Below are 15,252 nucleotides of genomic sequence, written 5' to 3' on the forward strand. Positions count from 1 at the left end.
ACACACACACACACACACACACACAATCTCATGACATGTCAAATGCAGATCATAATAATGCACAGGTCATATCAGTGTCCACAGTCACTCATCACCACAGCCCCTTCCAGGGACTATATAGGGAGCGGATGAGGGGCAGAGATCCTCCTGAGTCCTGCAGATTAGATATGCATTACATTTAGCTTGAGTATCCTGATTTGGTGGTAAAGATGCTTTTCTCACCAGCCCGCTGTCTCATCCTGCTGCTCCTCTTGAACTTTGTTGATGCTGGTGAGTGAGTTGCTGAATGCTCCACTGAATGTGATAACATTTACTCACAGATTCATGTTTGATTGTATCCACTATCCTAAAACAAACAGACTTGACCGCTTGATGGTGTACAAAATGAAAGCAATTTACTCTTATCAGAATTTGTTATGGGTTTTTAAAAGTTGACATCATACTTATAGCACAAATATGGCAAAGCTGAGGCGTTCCAGTAATGCTTCGTACTTTGCGCGTCATTTCTGGTGGAGTTTATTTATTTTTACAGTTGTCAGATTTGAGCTGGAAGAAAAAAGAAAACAGATGCTGGTGGTGACAGTGAATCCCTTGGGAGACTATTGCTGGATGTTGACTGCTCCTGAAATAGATCCCAGATTTTGTAGGTAGAGTTTTAAGTATTTTTGTCAACTATCATATACATAAACCTCTAGGTGCAGATTTGTTGGTGGTGCTTTTATCAATCAAATGGCTGATAGGGCCACGTAGGAGGCTTTTCTTAGAGCAAGTTGGATCGGCACAGCTCTGGTATTGCATGGAGGCCGGGAGGTCAGTAGATCAAGACTTGTGCTGTTTGTGATCAAACTAATGCAAACCATTTAGTGTGTAATATTTCCATGACTGCACAATAGTCATTCTCTCATGTCCCTGCGCCTCCAGGACGGATTCTGAGCAAGATCAAGGAGCGTGCGCGTAATCTCCAGCTGCAGAAAGCCAAGCAGCATCTCCTGGCACAAACCCTCAGTGGTCATCAGCCTCTCCTACGTGTGAGGGAGGGCAGGATTCACCAGCAGCTGAACCATTTAAACCGACAAGACGTTAGCACCTTCCCTCAGGTAGAGAAAGCTCAAACAATGTTTTAAATATTTACATTTCATAGTCTGGCATGGAGCTATCCAGTGTGAATGCACTGAGCAGATGGTTACATGACATTTGAAACATAAAAAGCAATGTACACTTGACTTTGACAACTTGATGATAAAAAAGAAAATCTGCATGAAGGCAGTTTTATTCCAAGCATCAAATAAGATTCCATCGTATGTTATTTCTGAGGTTAGTTAAGCTTTTCTAATGCAGCAAAGTTATATATATGTATAGTTTAATAGTGCTGCAAAAAAAAGAAGGTTTCCTGTCCCACTGAACGGCACTGCTTTAATTTTGCTCTACCGATAACAGCTACAAATGAGCAACATCCAATGGTAGCAGTTTGCCGTCCAAATCATCCAAATCATGGCTGGTTTTCACCTCCCCAACTCCACCAGGCAGTGACAAGACATTTGATGCTGCCAATGTGCATATGTGCCCATTGCAGCATTAAATTAAGGATTACTTACACTAAGAGTTTGGATGTGCTGCTGGTTTGGCTAAACCTGAATAAAGCAATTTTTGTTCTTTTTTTTCTCTGCATCTCTTTCTTACAGAGGTTCTTTGTGAACGAGGCCTACTGGCAGAATCCTGATGGTCCGGTGTTCCTCTTCATCGGAGGGGAAGGGCCCATCTTTGACTTTGATGTTCTGGCAGGTACAGTAGGATTCATGCAGCACACAGTCGAACGGATAAAATACAGAATATGCCTGAATCAACAAAGAAGCTGAAACACCCTCACTGATTTGCAAATGAAAGTGGAAACCGTGAGTGAAGCGTCATATTGTGTGTCAGTAAGGTGACACTTGTTTGCAAGCACATTTTTCATCTTTAACTTTTCTCTAATGTGCTCTGCTCTGCAAGTACCCATCAAATCTCACACTATCTGCATCATCCTCACATCTATTTCCTCCCATGTTTCACTTAAATTTTGAATTTCAATATTGGCTTTCTTCACAAACTCTACAAAACTTCTATTGTACAAGTTACAACAAAGATATGTAAAACAAAATTAGTTAGTTAAAATAGTTTCTAAACTGATAAAATATATACACTCAGAAATCACTTTATGTAACATGTCTTGTCACCTAGAGTCAGAATATGAAATGTTTTTGTAAGAATACATTTTTTGTCCTGAAAGTGCTGCAGGGATAAAGTATTTTTATTGTAAGCCAACTTGGAAGTCAGCATCACCCTGGGTCCATTGACAAAAAGCCAGTAGGATTTTTCTATTGGATTTTGAATTATTGCAGAAAATTTTAAGCTTTATGATACTTACACATTTTGTTGAGCAAGATAATCTTCACAAATGAACACCACCAGAAGTAAAAAGCTAATGTTAGACGCAACGTCATGGCCGCAAAGCTTCCAGCTTGTAATTGCGCTCTGTTCGTCCGTGATGGCGTTTAATCTGTTTTTTAAAACATGTAAAAGCTTCAGAATTCAAGAGTAGGGTATTAACTGGTGTATTATTATATATCTTAAGCTTGTGTGAACCGCACATCTTATTTCAGGCACCTAAACAAAAACTCACATAAAAGACCCATTGACTTTGAGATGAGGGAATCTGAAGTTCAAATATGTTGAAAATACTCATTTTATGTTTTGGGACCCATTCCTGCAGCGCTCTATGGCGAAATTTTTTTTTTATTTTCCTATAGGGGTTGATGGTGTTGTGCATCATCACCCCATCATACATTTTACCTACTTTTCTTAGAAAAAGTGTTAGACCTCTTATCTGCTTCCACCAGGTCACCATGTTGAAATGGCTGCCGAGCACGGCGCTCTGCTATTAGTTCTGGAGCATCGTTTCTATGGTGGCAGCATCAACCCTGACGGCCTCAAAACAGAGAACCTGGCAGATCTGAGCAGCCAGCAGGCGTTAGTGTCAGCTCCTCCCTCTGTGTGTGTGTGTGTGTGTGTCTGTGTGTACATGTATGACTGCAAATGTGTGCCTTTCCCCTTGTTCTTCACCACCCTTCCTCTCCGTCATATTTATGTGCATTTGTCTCTTTGTTGTTGTTTACATTCATTCAGGTTTCCTTCTCTCTGTCTATTTATGTGTGTTTGTGTTTGAGCATTTGGTTGGCCAACAGAAATCTTGTTCACTACACAAACACTTGGATCAGACGTTTCCCAGTAAATTGTACATCACGGCCACCACCCAGCCAATCAGATTCAAGTACCCTTCCCAGCCTTGCTTGGCACAATTCATAGTAATGGACACACTGACACCATAAGCTTCTTTTAAAAAAAATCTAATAAAAAACATGTTGCGTCCCAGGGAACCCAAGTAGCCTACATTTTCCAAGGTCAAAAGAACCTCATTTTCATTTTCAAAGATAATCTGTTTATTGCTCTCTATCTCTCCATTTACATTTGTCTGTAGTATGTCAGCATCTATAATGTGTGTCATATGTGTGAAAGAGTGAAGTTTCCAAACTTTGTTTGACCTTTACTGAACAAAGATTTTATTTGTTATTTTTTATTTCCAGGCTTGCTGACTTGGCTGTATTCCACCAGTACATCAGCCAAAGCTTCAATCTGAGCCACAGGAACACCTGGATCAGCTTTGGAGGCTCATACGCTGGAGCTCTGTCCGCCTGGTTCAGAGGAAAGGTGCAAGACTGGAGATATGAACATCACCTCATAAACTTTAATTTTATGTAATAATTATTTAAATGGTATATTGTGAAATTATACTTGAGCTTTAAAAATGTTTCTAAAAATTGGTAAGACTGCGCTCCCCGCAACCCTGTATGCAGGATAAGCGGTTGACGATGGAGGGATGGATGGTAACACAGCGCTAATTCATGCCAGACACCACACTTATGAGAACATTTAGGAAGAGATTCCTCTTAGTTCTGTATAATTTTACAGAAGATATCAAACCAGAATCTTTGTATTAAAATACAACACACAAAGGAATAAAATCATCAGGCTTTAGCTACACCCACTGTACATGTTAGTAGGATCAAATCAGTGTTGGTTTTGATCTTCTCATGGGCTTGGTTGACAGAAAAAACAAACAAAGAATATCACCAGACTTAACCTTTAATACAACCCTTCTCATATGTGGCCCCTTTTAAAATGAGCTTAGAACACAACCTTATTTTTACTCCCCTGGTTTGTGAAATGTTTTGGATGCATTTTCTATTCTTTATATACCACACAGGTCAGAAAAGAACTTGTATGAATGCAACAACCTACATATTAGTGTAGTTAGTAAGTGTTTTGTCACTTCCGTCTCTTTTTCGCTTGCGTTCTACTGCAGTTTCCCAATCTGGTGTATGGAGCTGTGGCCTCCTCTGCTCCTGTCAGGGCGAAGTTGGACTTCTCTGCCTACACCAATGTAAGTTTGCACAATCCATGGCCACAATATTGGCATAGCATATATTAGGATTTTTAAAATACTAAGTTCATGAGTCCACCATATGTAAAGAATGTAACACCCCTTCTCAGTTCATAAGAACCCCCAAATTCCTAGAAATATTACAAAGGACATGCCTGGCATTTTACATAATTATCACAAATTAGCTTAGTACACCTCCTTTAAATAACCTTATATTCTCTCACTCACACCTGTGATTTCTCTGTTTCAGACTGTTGGCTTGAGTCTTATGAACGAAGCAGTTGGTGGCTCCAAAAAGGTGTGAAGACAGCCACCTGTCTACAGTTTATATGACAGGGATTCAATTCATGTTTGTCACTGGCGTTAAATTCTCCCTCACCCTCTTCTTGCAGTGTCTGGCTGCTGTGCGGGAAGCCTTTGCTGCTGTGGAAGCAGCACTGATGGGCGGTAATGTCAGCCAGGTGGCCATTGACTTCGGCTGTTGTCAGATCCCCAAGGATCAAGATGATCAGGTGACGGCTTTATGAAATGCTTTAGGAGAACCAAACTGTGGTTGTAAATGTACCCTCTGTGGCATCTTGTTTTAGGCATTTTTGTCCTTTTATTTGGTTTTTGGTTTTTATTTTAGACTTCTTCACCTCATGCTAGTGTAGTGAACCCTCCAAACTTTGTACCCATTCATCAACACCAACCGTCATGCTCCAAATGAATCAAAACTAGATGTAATTTTAGTACTATATAAGAGCGTATATTGTTGCAGTATTTTATTGAATTGAACTGGCACTGTAGATTGGTCTTGCCAAGTTTGTATTTGTAGTAGCAGACACTAGACACTTTACCAATTATCCATTACGTATGGCTTTACTATTTCCACTGTTCTGTTATCTGTTACTTTGAGCTATTTTAACCATTTCGACAATTCATTAGTTGCTAACAAATATTCATGCACTCTCAATTGCAACACTTGCTCAGCTGGCTCTATATGTGTTTGTATGTTTTAATTAAATTGATGTTTCTGTTGCTGTTCTAAATAATTATCTGAATCACATTTGGTCTCTTTTTATACCCTTTTCTCTACTTCAGATTGAGCTGATGGAAAACTTGGCCGGCATTGTCATGGGAACAGTGCAGTACAATGAAGAAGGGGTGCTCATGTCTATTAATGAGCTCTGTGCTGTTATGACCTATAAGAGTGAGGCATATGAGGAGGAGATGGAGGCTTACAACCGCCTTGTTAAACTTGCACAGGTATGACATCAGAAGTTCCTCCTGCGTGTAGTTCTTCTAGTCCTTTTTGTGCACAGTATCACCACCAGGTGTCACTGTTGAGCCATTTTCATGAATTCCTTAATCAGAGACAGGCTTGTAGTGCACCTAGAGTTCAAATGGAAAGCTGCAATGATTTGGGATTACTCTTGCCAGCAGGATTATGCAGCGAGAGACCAAAGGCCAGGTGTTTTCTATGTGTTGTGTGTTTGTTTGTGCCCTTTCAGATCTACCATTCCACCAGCGAGGAACAGTGTCTGGACATCTCCCATGAGAAAACAGTGAAGGATCTGATGGACACGTCCCTCCACTCAGGGAGGAGAGTAGAGAGACAGTGGACCTACCAGACCTGCACTGAGTTTGGCTTCTGTACTAAACACACACACACATACAAGATCACACATAAAGGCAACTGTCATTCTTTCTATGTCCTAACCCTATATTTGTGTGTGTAGACCAGACTTGTGAGGATGCCACTTGTCCGTTCTCTGGGTTGCTGACCCTGCAGGCCAAGACTGACGTTTGTAACATGCTGTTTGGCATTTCCCAGCATTCCCTGCAAGGACGCATTGCCTTCACAAACACTTACTATGGAGGGGACAACCCCCCCATACACAGGGTCCTCTATGTCAATGGTGAGACTGGGTTACTAGAGACAAAACAAAACCACAACAAATGACTGAACCTAAGGAGTAGCTATTTGAGTAAGTGAAAAGTGAGGTGAGGGAATTTCAACACAGTACTGACTAATTTAAAAATCCATATCATCATTGCTACAGGTGGAATTGACCCATGGAAGGAGCTCTCAGTGGTCCAGGACAGGAGTGAAGAAGGAGAAGAAGCCCATGCCATTTTCATCAAGGACACTGCTCACTGTGCTGATATGATGAGCAGAAGAGCCACAGACCGCTGCTCGCTCAAGAGCGCCAGAGAGGTATGTATACCTCAACTACATGTTACTGTGTAATCTGCATAACAAACACGTAGATAATTAAGTCCTCATATATTTCACCAAAACTCCTTAACACAAAGTCCACTTACTATGCATTTTCTGGCGCTTTCAGGCAAATCTGAAGTTTACATATCTTGCGTTTCATTATAGCAACTGAACCATTTCTGTGAGAAATGAGCACAATGTAAAAATACTCTATTACAAGGTCTACTGAAAGGGAAGTAAAAAGTTACTTCTGTAGTAAAAGTAAAGGTATACTCAAAGCAGAACATGTGACAGACATGTTAAAATATTATTTAGGTTATTATTACTGATGCATTAATGTGTAAGTAGCATTTTGCCATTGTAGCTGGTCAAGATTTTAACTACTTTATATATTTTTTGTGGTTGCATATGAGGATGCATTTTGTTGAATAAGCTCATATGTTTTTAATGTGCAAAATCTCAATAGAGTAAGTGGTTAACTGTAGCTGTCAAATACATGATGTGCAGTAAAAAGTACTATATTTGCCTCTAAAATATAGTGGAGTAGAAGTACAATACTACACAGTACTTGAGTAAATGTACTTATATTAACTACATATTTCATAGTAGCTTGGTACATGCAACGAGTCACATTTCTTTGGAAGCTTAATTAAAAAAGAACACGTGTTTATGTTTTGGGATTTCTAACACAGTTTTCCCATCGTTCTGCCTCTCAGGAGATTGAGAAACATGTGGCCAGTTGGCTGAAGATGGCTGCCCGGGAGAGGATGGAGAAAAGAACTGTGTGATCAGATCACATTATAACCTGATGAGCTCTTATCACTGTTCCCTGAACCTGATAAGAAGCAGTCAATAAGCTGGTGTGCCTGGCTGTTCTGCTTCACTGTCGTCCTCATTTTCCTCCATTTCCTCCCTAAGCCCATCCTGTTCCTTTTCTCCTCACTGTCTGCCCATAACTGTGTTATAGCACTGCACTTCATCTGGTTTATTTACGATATTCATCAGTTGCCATAACCTTGTAGTGTCACTAGGGTGCGATATTGCTTCATGTGTGTCAAACACTCAAAATTCAGAATAGTTTGCCACACTGGTATCTATCTGTTTTTCTTAATAAACGGCAGCAAATGTTGTGTTGTTTTATTGTGTTGTCGTGGTTTTTAACAGTGAGAGAAATAATGGCAAGATGCAGTTTGTGTTAGGAAGGTGAAGAAGCACCAGTTGTCCCAAGGCCATCTGTTTGTGTGTGTGTGTGTGTGTGTGTGTGTGTGTGTGTTATATGTGTGACCCTCTTGGTAGGGGGTCAAAAGTGGGAGGTCATGACCCCTCTGACCCCGTGGGAGTGGAGATCATCAATCAACCAGAGGCTGGACAGAGCAGCAGGAGGGGACACTCACACAAACACACACATACACTAGATACTGTAACACACACACCGCAAACGTACCTGCGAAACACAACTTAAATATAAACAAGTAATGAAAGCAATAGAATACGATAGAAATTCCTCTTAAGGATTGCTGATGAGATCCAGATATCAAAAATGTATCAGCTGCGCTCACACACACAGTACAAATAAGGCCTCTGACATTTGCTGCCATCCAGAATGTGTGTGTGTGTGTGTGTGTGTGTGTGTGTGTGTGTGTGTGTGTGTGAGTGAGTGAGTGAGTGTGTGTGTGTGTGTGTGTGTGTGTGTGTGTGTGTTATATGCGATAACGTACATGCCTTCTTATACATGGAAAACTCACAGATGCTATCAGACACCTCGGCAGAGAGACAGGCTTTAAAGATGGAAAGTGAGTGAACCTGAAGCACTTTTTCACTGCAGTGCTTCTTTTCACCCTGTTTCATCCCCTCATCTCTTTGCTATTGTAAACAAGCAAACCCACACACATTTACACACACTCCAAGAGCCACTATCAGGGTTATCAGCCAGCACTTGCAGAGCGACAGGGCATGCTTTTTCTCTCTCCTCCATTCCTCCTCCTCCTCCAGCCTGTCCTGTTGATCAATGAGGAAGTTCTTGCGCCTCAACTATTAATCAGAGCCTATCGGCTATCTGTCTGCAGAGCCAACCAATCACGGCCCTCCGACAGCTGGGCCATGAAAAATGTGGCCGTGTGGATGGAGGGGAGGTTGGGGGAGGAGGGTGGCGGAGAGGAGGGAGGTGAAGGAGCACTCTATCTAATCCGAGTCAGGTCACGGCTACACAACTGCACTTTATGCACTTATAGTTGATTCTCAACGTAATGATGCGCACACACACACACGCACAAAGGAATGAGTGCACAGGTTTCATGGCCGATAGACAATGAAGCATTCACTTCAAGTCCACACATTTTGTTCCTGATTCACATTTACATCCCATTGAGGCATTTTGCAGACATGTAGCACCCACTGTGTTACCACTCCTTTCATCTGGTGACAGAATCAGACAAAAACTATAATGAACACAGACTTCTTATGGGTTTGCAGCAGAAAGCTCCCCTGTGAGGACTATTACACTGTTGATCTCTTGTCCAATAACATGGCCTCACGCCTCACGCCTCAAAGCTTCGTCAACACACTCCCATCCCTCTTATGCATAATCACCATGCTCACACTCATCCATTCACATCTTAATGTCGTGATTAGATTACATCTAATGCTATTACACTGCTCCTATCTCTCTCTCCTCTACACTCCACCTCTGTCTCCCTCCCTCCCTCTCCCTCTCATCATGGATTTCTTGCAGATCTTATTAGTGTGTGATGGGGACCAGGTCTCCCACTTTGGATTTATGAACCTCAGACTTCTCTCCTTTAATCTCTCCCTCTCTCCTTCTCCGCTCCCTTCCTGCATCTGTCCATCTATCATTCCCAGGGTTGGCTTGGGCGGAAGAGTATTAATCCCTCCATCCCATCTCTCACTCCTCTAGACAGATGAGGAGGTGATAGAGGGAGATGGGGATGAGAGGAGGAGGGGTAGAGGGTAGGAGACCTCGGATTACTTTTCATAATATTTCTGTAGCATTGTGGGGTGAAATGCCGAGACATTACCGGTAATGTATGCAGATTTACTAGATGATAGGTCACTGCTTTAATTCCTTCAACAGGTATGAGGATGAGCTGAAGATGCTGCAGAAGTGAATGTGTGGGGGCGGAGTGCAGAGGCAATAACTGCAGATAGGATGGTAAACAACTTAGTGTGGGAGTGTGTGTGTGTTTTTATGCAGTGGCTTTATGTGTGGAAGTGTAGTCTATGCAAAAATGTGTCAATGCCAAGTGTGCATTTCTGCAAAAGAGAGGCAGAAACTGCATCTTATTACCTGTTGATGCCCAGGCACATGGGTGTGTTTCTAGTAGGGCTGTTTTGGGAACATGCATGTGCGCAATGGCTTACGTGTATGCCCATACCTACGTTATCATTCTATAGTTAAATATGAAACTTGCATGGAGATCATATTACAGCAGGATAAACAGTATGATCCATATGATGAAGTACATTAAAACGTGCAATAAGGTCATGCAATTGGTCAAACTGAAAAGACAAAAATCTTATGCAGACTTAATACATACGGGCTAATCACCACGTACTGTGTGCTGTTTTAGAATAAGCAGCTTTCACTTCTATCTCAGTGCAGAGTATTTGTTTTTATCTTCTCACCTTCACAGGTACAGGTGCATCATAAAACACTGGATTTACAGAGAAAAATCCTCTAGGCAGCTTATAAAACTGTAAATTCTACATAAATGGGCCTTTGGATGTATAGATAACATGGAGCCTCACACTCAATACGGGACCTCTTTCCATAGAGCCCAGTTTAAGTTGGTTAAATGAGCTATTTTGTTTAATTTGCTAGGGCTCTTACGTTTAGCAGCTCCTCTAAACATTTTAGGTGAAGTCAGGCAGTCAGGTTAGGAGAACCAGATACATGTTAAAGGTGCATTGTTTAAGAATTCAAAAGAGTTTAAAACATTCAGAAAATGAACAAACATAATCAGTGACATTATGTCAAAGATGTCTATGTATTATGTTGCAGAGATTTGAAGTTAGCATGCTAACTGGCTAGCCCTGTCTTGTGATATCACTTTGTGCGTTATGCAGCGATAGTACACTAGTACAGCTCAGGCCTCCCCCATTGCTTCACATGTGCAAGTAGCGAGTTTGTTACATAGCTTTTTTAATCCAATAAATATACTTTGATGGAAATAAACCCTTAATTCAGTTAGTTAGGTGTGAAAATATTCTGGCTCTACACGAAGTGGCTGCCTCTCTGATGCCCGACCTCCCACTTGACGCATCTCCTGTCCCAGACTGAACTAAACTACCAACAACAACATTTATCACATGTTAAACATCAAGTGACTTAGGTCACCTGACTTACGTAACATACTTCAGGTCCAGTGTGCCTGTCTCTGGACTGGTACTTGCCAATGCTCCTACATGTCTTTTTTGGGACAATTGACCATTTACCTATGTTGTCGTTCAGGTAAGAGGATGTGTTGCGTCATACTGGCCTCTGTCGGTCTCAGAGGCTGTGTTCATTCCCAGTCCGGCCGTGTTCTCTGGGAGGCAGCTGAGCCTGGCTTGCCTAAGGCTCTGGCTCTGGTTCTGGCGCCCATTCCAGACTTAGTAAGGTAATAGGGCAGCTAAATTAGCTGCACCGCTAACTGAGTTAACTAGCTAACAGCAGTTATGTAGTTGAGACCCGTTATGTGATATGCTGCCACCTATTTTTGGTATGAATTCGAAAGGGGGAGAATAGTCTCAATTCGCATACATCATATCTTTCTCTCTCCAAATTTACCATATTTTTCATACTTGATCCGCTACATTTTAAATAAAAAATAGTAAAATTGTATTTCCACAGTGTTTCACTCTACACCACCCCCCTTCCCGCACACACACACACACACACACACACACACACACACACACACACACACACACACACACACACACACACACACACACACACACACATCAGAGTATGTTCAACAGAATCCAATAAGCTCTGGGAAATCAATTGAACTGATCAGGACATTTAATGAGTCCAGTTCCTGCAGGCCCAATTCTCCAAAAAGCAAAGAAACAAATTCGGGATAAAGAAAAGAAATAAACCTTTGACCATCATTCAGGGTAAAGCCGATTCTCCTCCTCCCCTCACAAAGTCCCCCCTCCATCCAAGCTCTTGCAGTGACAGGTAGATTAAGGGGCGTGATAGATGCCCCTCTCTGTGTCTCCCTCTCCCCCAAGCCCACCCCCCCCTTTCCTCCCCTCCATCCATCATGGCGGCTGGTGTAATTGCGGCTGCGTGGGGCTGGCAGAGGGAGCCTCCATCCATCTCCTTAACAACAAACAGTCAGGAGGACGGATGGTGCTGCGCTCCCCAGTTAATCTCCATCTATAAGAGGGGGGGGGGGGGTCAGGGAGGAGGAGGAGAAGGAGGAGGGATGGAGAAGGATAGGAAGAAAATAACAGAAGGGGGATAGGTAGTGTTGGCTCATGGTACAAAAAGAGATGGCGAGGGGAAGGCAAAAGGAAGGTTGGAGATCTGCATGAGAGAGACCATGCCCAAACAGGTAGAAACAGCAAGGGAAAATAAAGGAGAGAAATGACTCGGTTGGGGGAGAACAAGAGGAACTGGAGGGAAAGTTTGCAGACAGGCAGATAAAGGTGGATTCGCTTGGTGAGGGTACAAGAAGAGAGAGATGGAGGGAGGGGGGGAAATTTTATGTCTATTCCGCCATATGACCCAGAAACTGGAGAGGCACAGACTCATAAAAATGCACTCTGCACCCCTCAGCCACTCCACCAACCCTCACCCCGACTACCCCTCTCTGTTTCTTTCCCTTTCTGTCATGCAGGCGGTCGAGGAGGTCACAGCTCTCTGATGTTTTGGGTGGTTGTGTGCGGTTGCCGGAGGTCACGACAGCCATAGTTTCTTAATGGCGGAGTCACTGAAGTCAACAAGGCTGGGTGGCCTTCTACCTCCCTCCACCTCTCTCTCTGGTAGAGTCAAGTAAACTTTGTGGCAAGGTGAAGGCAGCAGAGATGGTTGTTTTTCACCTTGCAGACAATGCATTATCATGGGGACAGACTCAACAGCTGTTGTATTTTGGTTTGCTCCAAAAGCAACATGCTGGGCAAAAACTAGAGGATAAGAGCAGTTTGTAGAAGAGTAAAAATCATTCAGCGAGATACAAAGACACATTCAATCTTGAAGGTCAACATCAACAGTTATAGACACACTCTCATAAACACGTTTCCCTCTCTGCTTGTTTTTTTTAAGCCCAGGGCATCGCCTGCAGCAAGGACCAACTTAGAAGAGGAGAACCTTGAAACTGACCCTCCAGCACGCAAGCGAACAAGTAAGCAAGTGCACAGAGCCACAGACAGGCACACAAACACATACACACCACAGTGTCTGTTGTCAGGAACACACATGCATGCTAGTCCAAGCGTGTACACTCAACAGGCCTTGGTGGGTGCAGAGGACCGAGCATTGAGCCTTGACAGGGAGTGACAAATAACTGCAGCAGCCTTGACATGCAGAATGGTCCCACGGAGAACCTGCCTGACTGATATTCAGCTGTGTGATGCAGGAAAACGGGTCTGTTTCTTACAGGAGAGCTCCACCAGAAGAGGAGATGGTGTAAACCTGAATTAACCTGGAAGGTAGTCCTCAGGGAAGAAAGCATTTCTTTATATTTTAATCAGCCGCCACACATGCATCTGTACTATTAACAAAAGCAGAATGTAAATGAAAGCACACAAGTGACATGTATGAAAACATGTGAAATGATGCTCAGCCTTACAGATGTAGGTTGGGAAATATCCCTCATTTAACTTAACTTATTCACAATAAGAAAATCTTCTAAAGACATCAAAGGGAAATCTATTTAATGCTGGAGCAGATAACTTTACTTCCTCATAGGGGTCCCATAGACCCCACTGCTGTGATGTGTTAATAATAATAATAATAATAATAATAATAATAATAATAATAATAATAATAATAATAATAATAATAATAATAATAATAATAATTGCAAAATCAACCAAAGTAAAATAAATATTTATTTTCCTTATTATAACCTTCCTTATTATATCCTTATTACAACTCAATATATGGAAAAGTAATGAAGTGAGAACCCTTTCCTTTGCTACAAATTGGACTTATTTTTTGATTGTGACAAACAGAAATGAGGAAATATCTCATTTTTTGTTTTATGGGCAACTAGTATTTATTCTATCCTTTTGTTTTCCAAAAAGTCATTCATACACAAAGAAATGTACATTATGTTATCCTACAGTAAACAGTAGCATTATTCTTTCTGGCCTCTTCTGAACAAACTGTTATAAATCTCTAGTAACAGAAATCCGGATAGACTTATTTAGGATTTGGGAGGGTATAGTAGCCTACTGAGTAAAAAGTATTGTCAACACAAATCACAGATACAGAGCCCATGGAAAATTAATCATGTTTGCACTGCAGTGCTTCATTTTCTGTAGTGGACTTCTGAAACATGTCATCACTTCAAAATTTTGCTCAAAGGCAATTCTCACACAAAGTATCAAACTGGTAAAACAGTGTTTTGGTGACAGAACATTATGGTTTAAATAATAATAATCAAAAATTGAAATAATTTCTTTTAGGAGGCTGTTACAGTGTCTTTTCTCTTCCCATAAAAGGAGACACTCTCTGACCTCTGAGGTTCTTTAGATGTCTCACTTTTTATCTTTCACTTATGTTTCACCTTTCTGTTTTATATGCAATTTTTTGATTAAATCTTGAAGGTGGGTGTGTCATTATGGAACATGTGCTTGTCCTTTCATATGTGAAAATGTACCTGGCAATAAACCCGATTCTGATAACATACTGCAGTTTTCTTACCTTTCAGCACAGGTTTAACAACAAATGCTTGTCATTAACATATGCAGGGTAGAAAAGGTAAAAGGAGATGTGTTAGAAATGACAGATCTCTTGGTGTTTGTGATGTAAATGAGTGTAATCTGCATGTTTAGATAATAGTCCGTTAGATAAATGTTAGAGACTTAAGATTTATGGTTCAAGTGTCCTGAAGAAAAACAATGAAGCTCAGCTCAAAAAGCCACTCTCAATTTCTGACGTTTTGCTTCTGATTTGTTGTTTGTGAAGGTTTTCCACTGAGAGAAATAAGGAAATCTAACTCTGCCAGCATGAAAACTTCAGATGGTGCACACTTCAGTGTTAATCCTTTTCATTCAACCTGTTAACAAAGTGAAAACAAGCCTTGGATCGTCTTTTCCAGCCCATTGACACTGCTTCATGGCTGTATTACCGGCTCAGAGTAGGAGGGGGGTTGAGCGCTGTGATCACCCCTGTAGGAAACCAGCGCCCTGCGGAGTTAAAAGACCCCTGGCTGGACGGACGATGCGGGGCCCTCACAGGCCGCCCCACGGTCAAACTCCATGCCGCCCACGGAGACGCCTACCCCGGCCCGCTGTTCCCCGCCAAGCCGCTGCTGATTGAAGTGCGGCCGCCTGTTGGCCCCTCACAGCGGGACCGGGGAAAGGGGAGCGTTTTGAATAATTATTATGTTACTTAGGT

At 41.9% G+C, this 15,252-nt stretch overlaps 1 protein-coding gene across 1 annotated transcript; it reads left to right on the forward strand.

The window, feature by feature from the left end:
- The first annotated feature begins 209 nt into the window (after positions 1–209).
- Positions 210–7,810, forward strand: LOC119883281 (thymus-specific serine protease). Its single transcript, XM_038693852.1, has 13 exons — positions 210–270; positions 922–1,097; positions 1,683–1,782; positions 2,877–3,006; positions 3,621–3,744; positions 4,400–4,477; positions 4,728–4,775; positions 4,870–4,989; positions 5,561–5,725; positions 5,971–6,112; positions 6,199–6,378; positions 6,523–6,677; positions 7,397–7,810. Exons 1-13 carry the CDS (start codon positions 210–212, stop codon positions 7,466–7,468), a joined length of 1,551 nt encoding a protein of 516 aa, XP_038549780.1. The 3' UTR covers positions 7,469–7,810.
- Positions 7,811–15,252: the final 7,442 nt, after the last annotated feature.

This window comes from Micropterus salmoides, unplaced genomic scaffold, assembly GCF_014851395.1.
Source record: "Micropterus salmoides isolate LMB-PRFRI ecotype aquatic unplaced genomic scaffold, ASM1485139v1 Ms_hic_scaffold_3, whole genome shotgun sequence".
Classification (NCBI taxonomy): domain Eukaryota; kingdom Metazoa; phylum Chordata; class Actinopteri; order Centrarchiformes; family Centrarchidae; genus Micropterus; species Micropterus salmoides.

Bases quoted from the DNA above. Each gene is read 5' to 3' on its own strand.
- LOC119883281 (XM_038693852.1), top strand. From the start codon at position 210: ATGCTTTTCTCACCAGCCCGCTGTCTCATCCTGCTGCTCCTCTTGAAC. The intron at 1,783-2,876 runs GTACAGTAGGAT...TGCTTCCACCAG, and splicing joins TGACTTTGATGTTCTGGCAG to GTCACCATGTTGAAATGGCT. The intron at 6,379-6,522 runs GTGAGACTGGGT...TCATTGCTACAG, and splicing joins CAGGGTCCTCTATGTCAATG to GTGGAATTGACCCATGGAAG.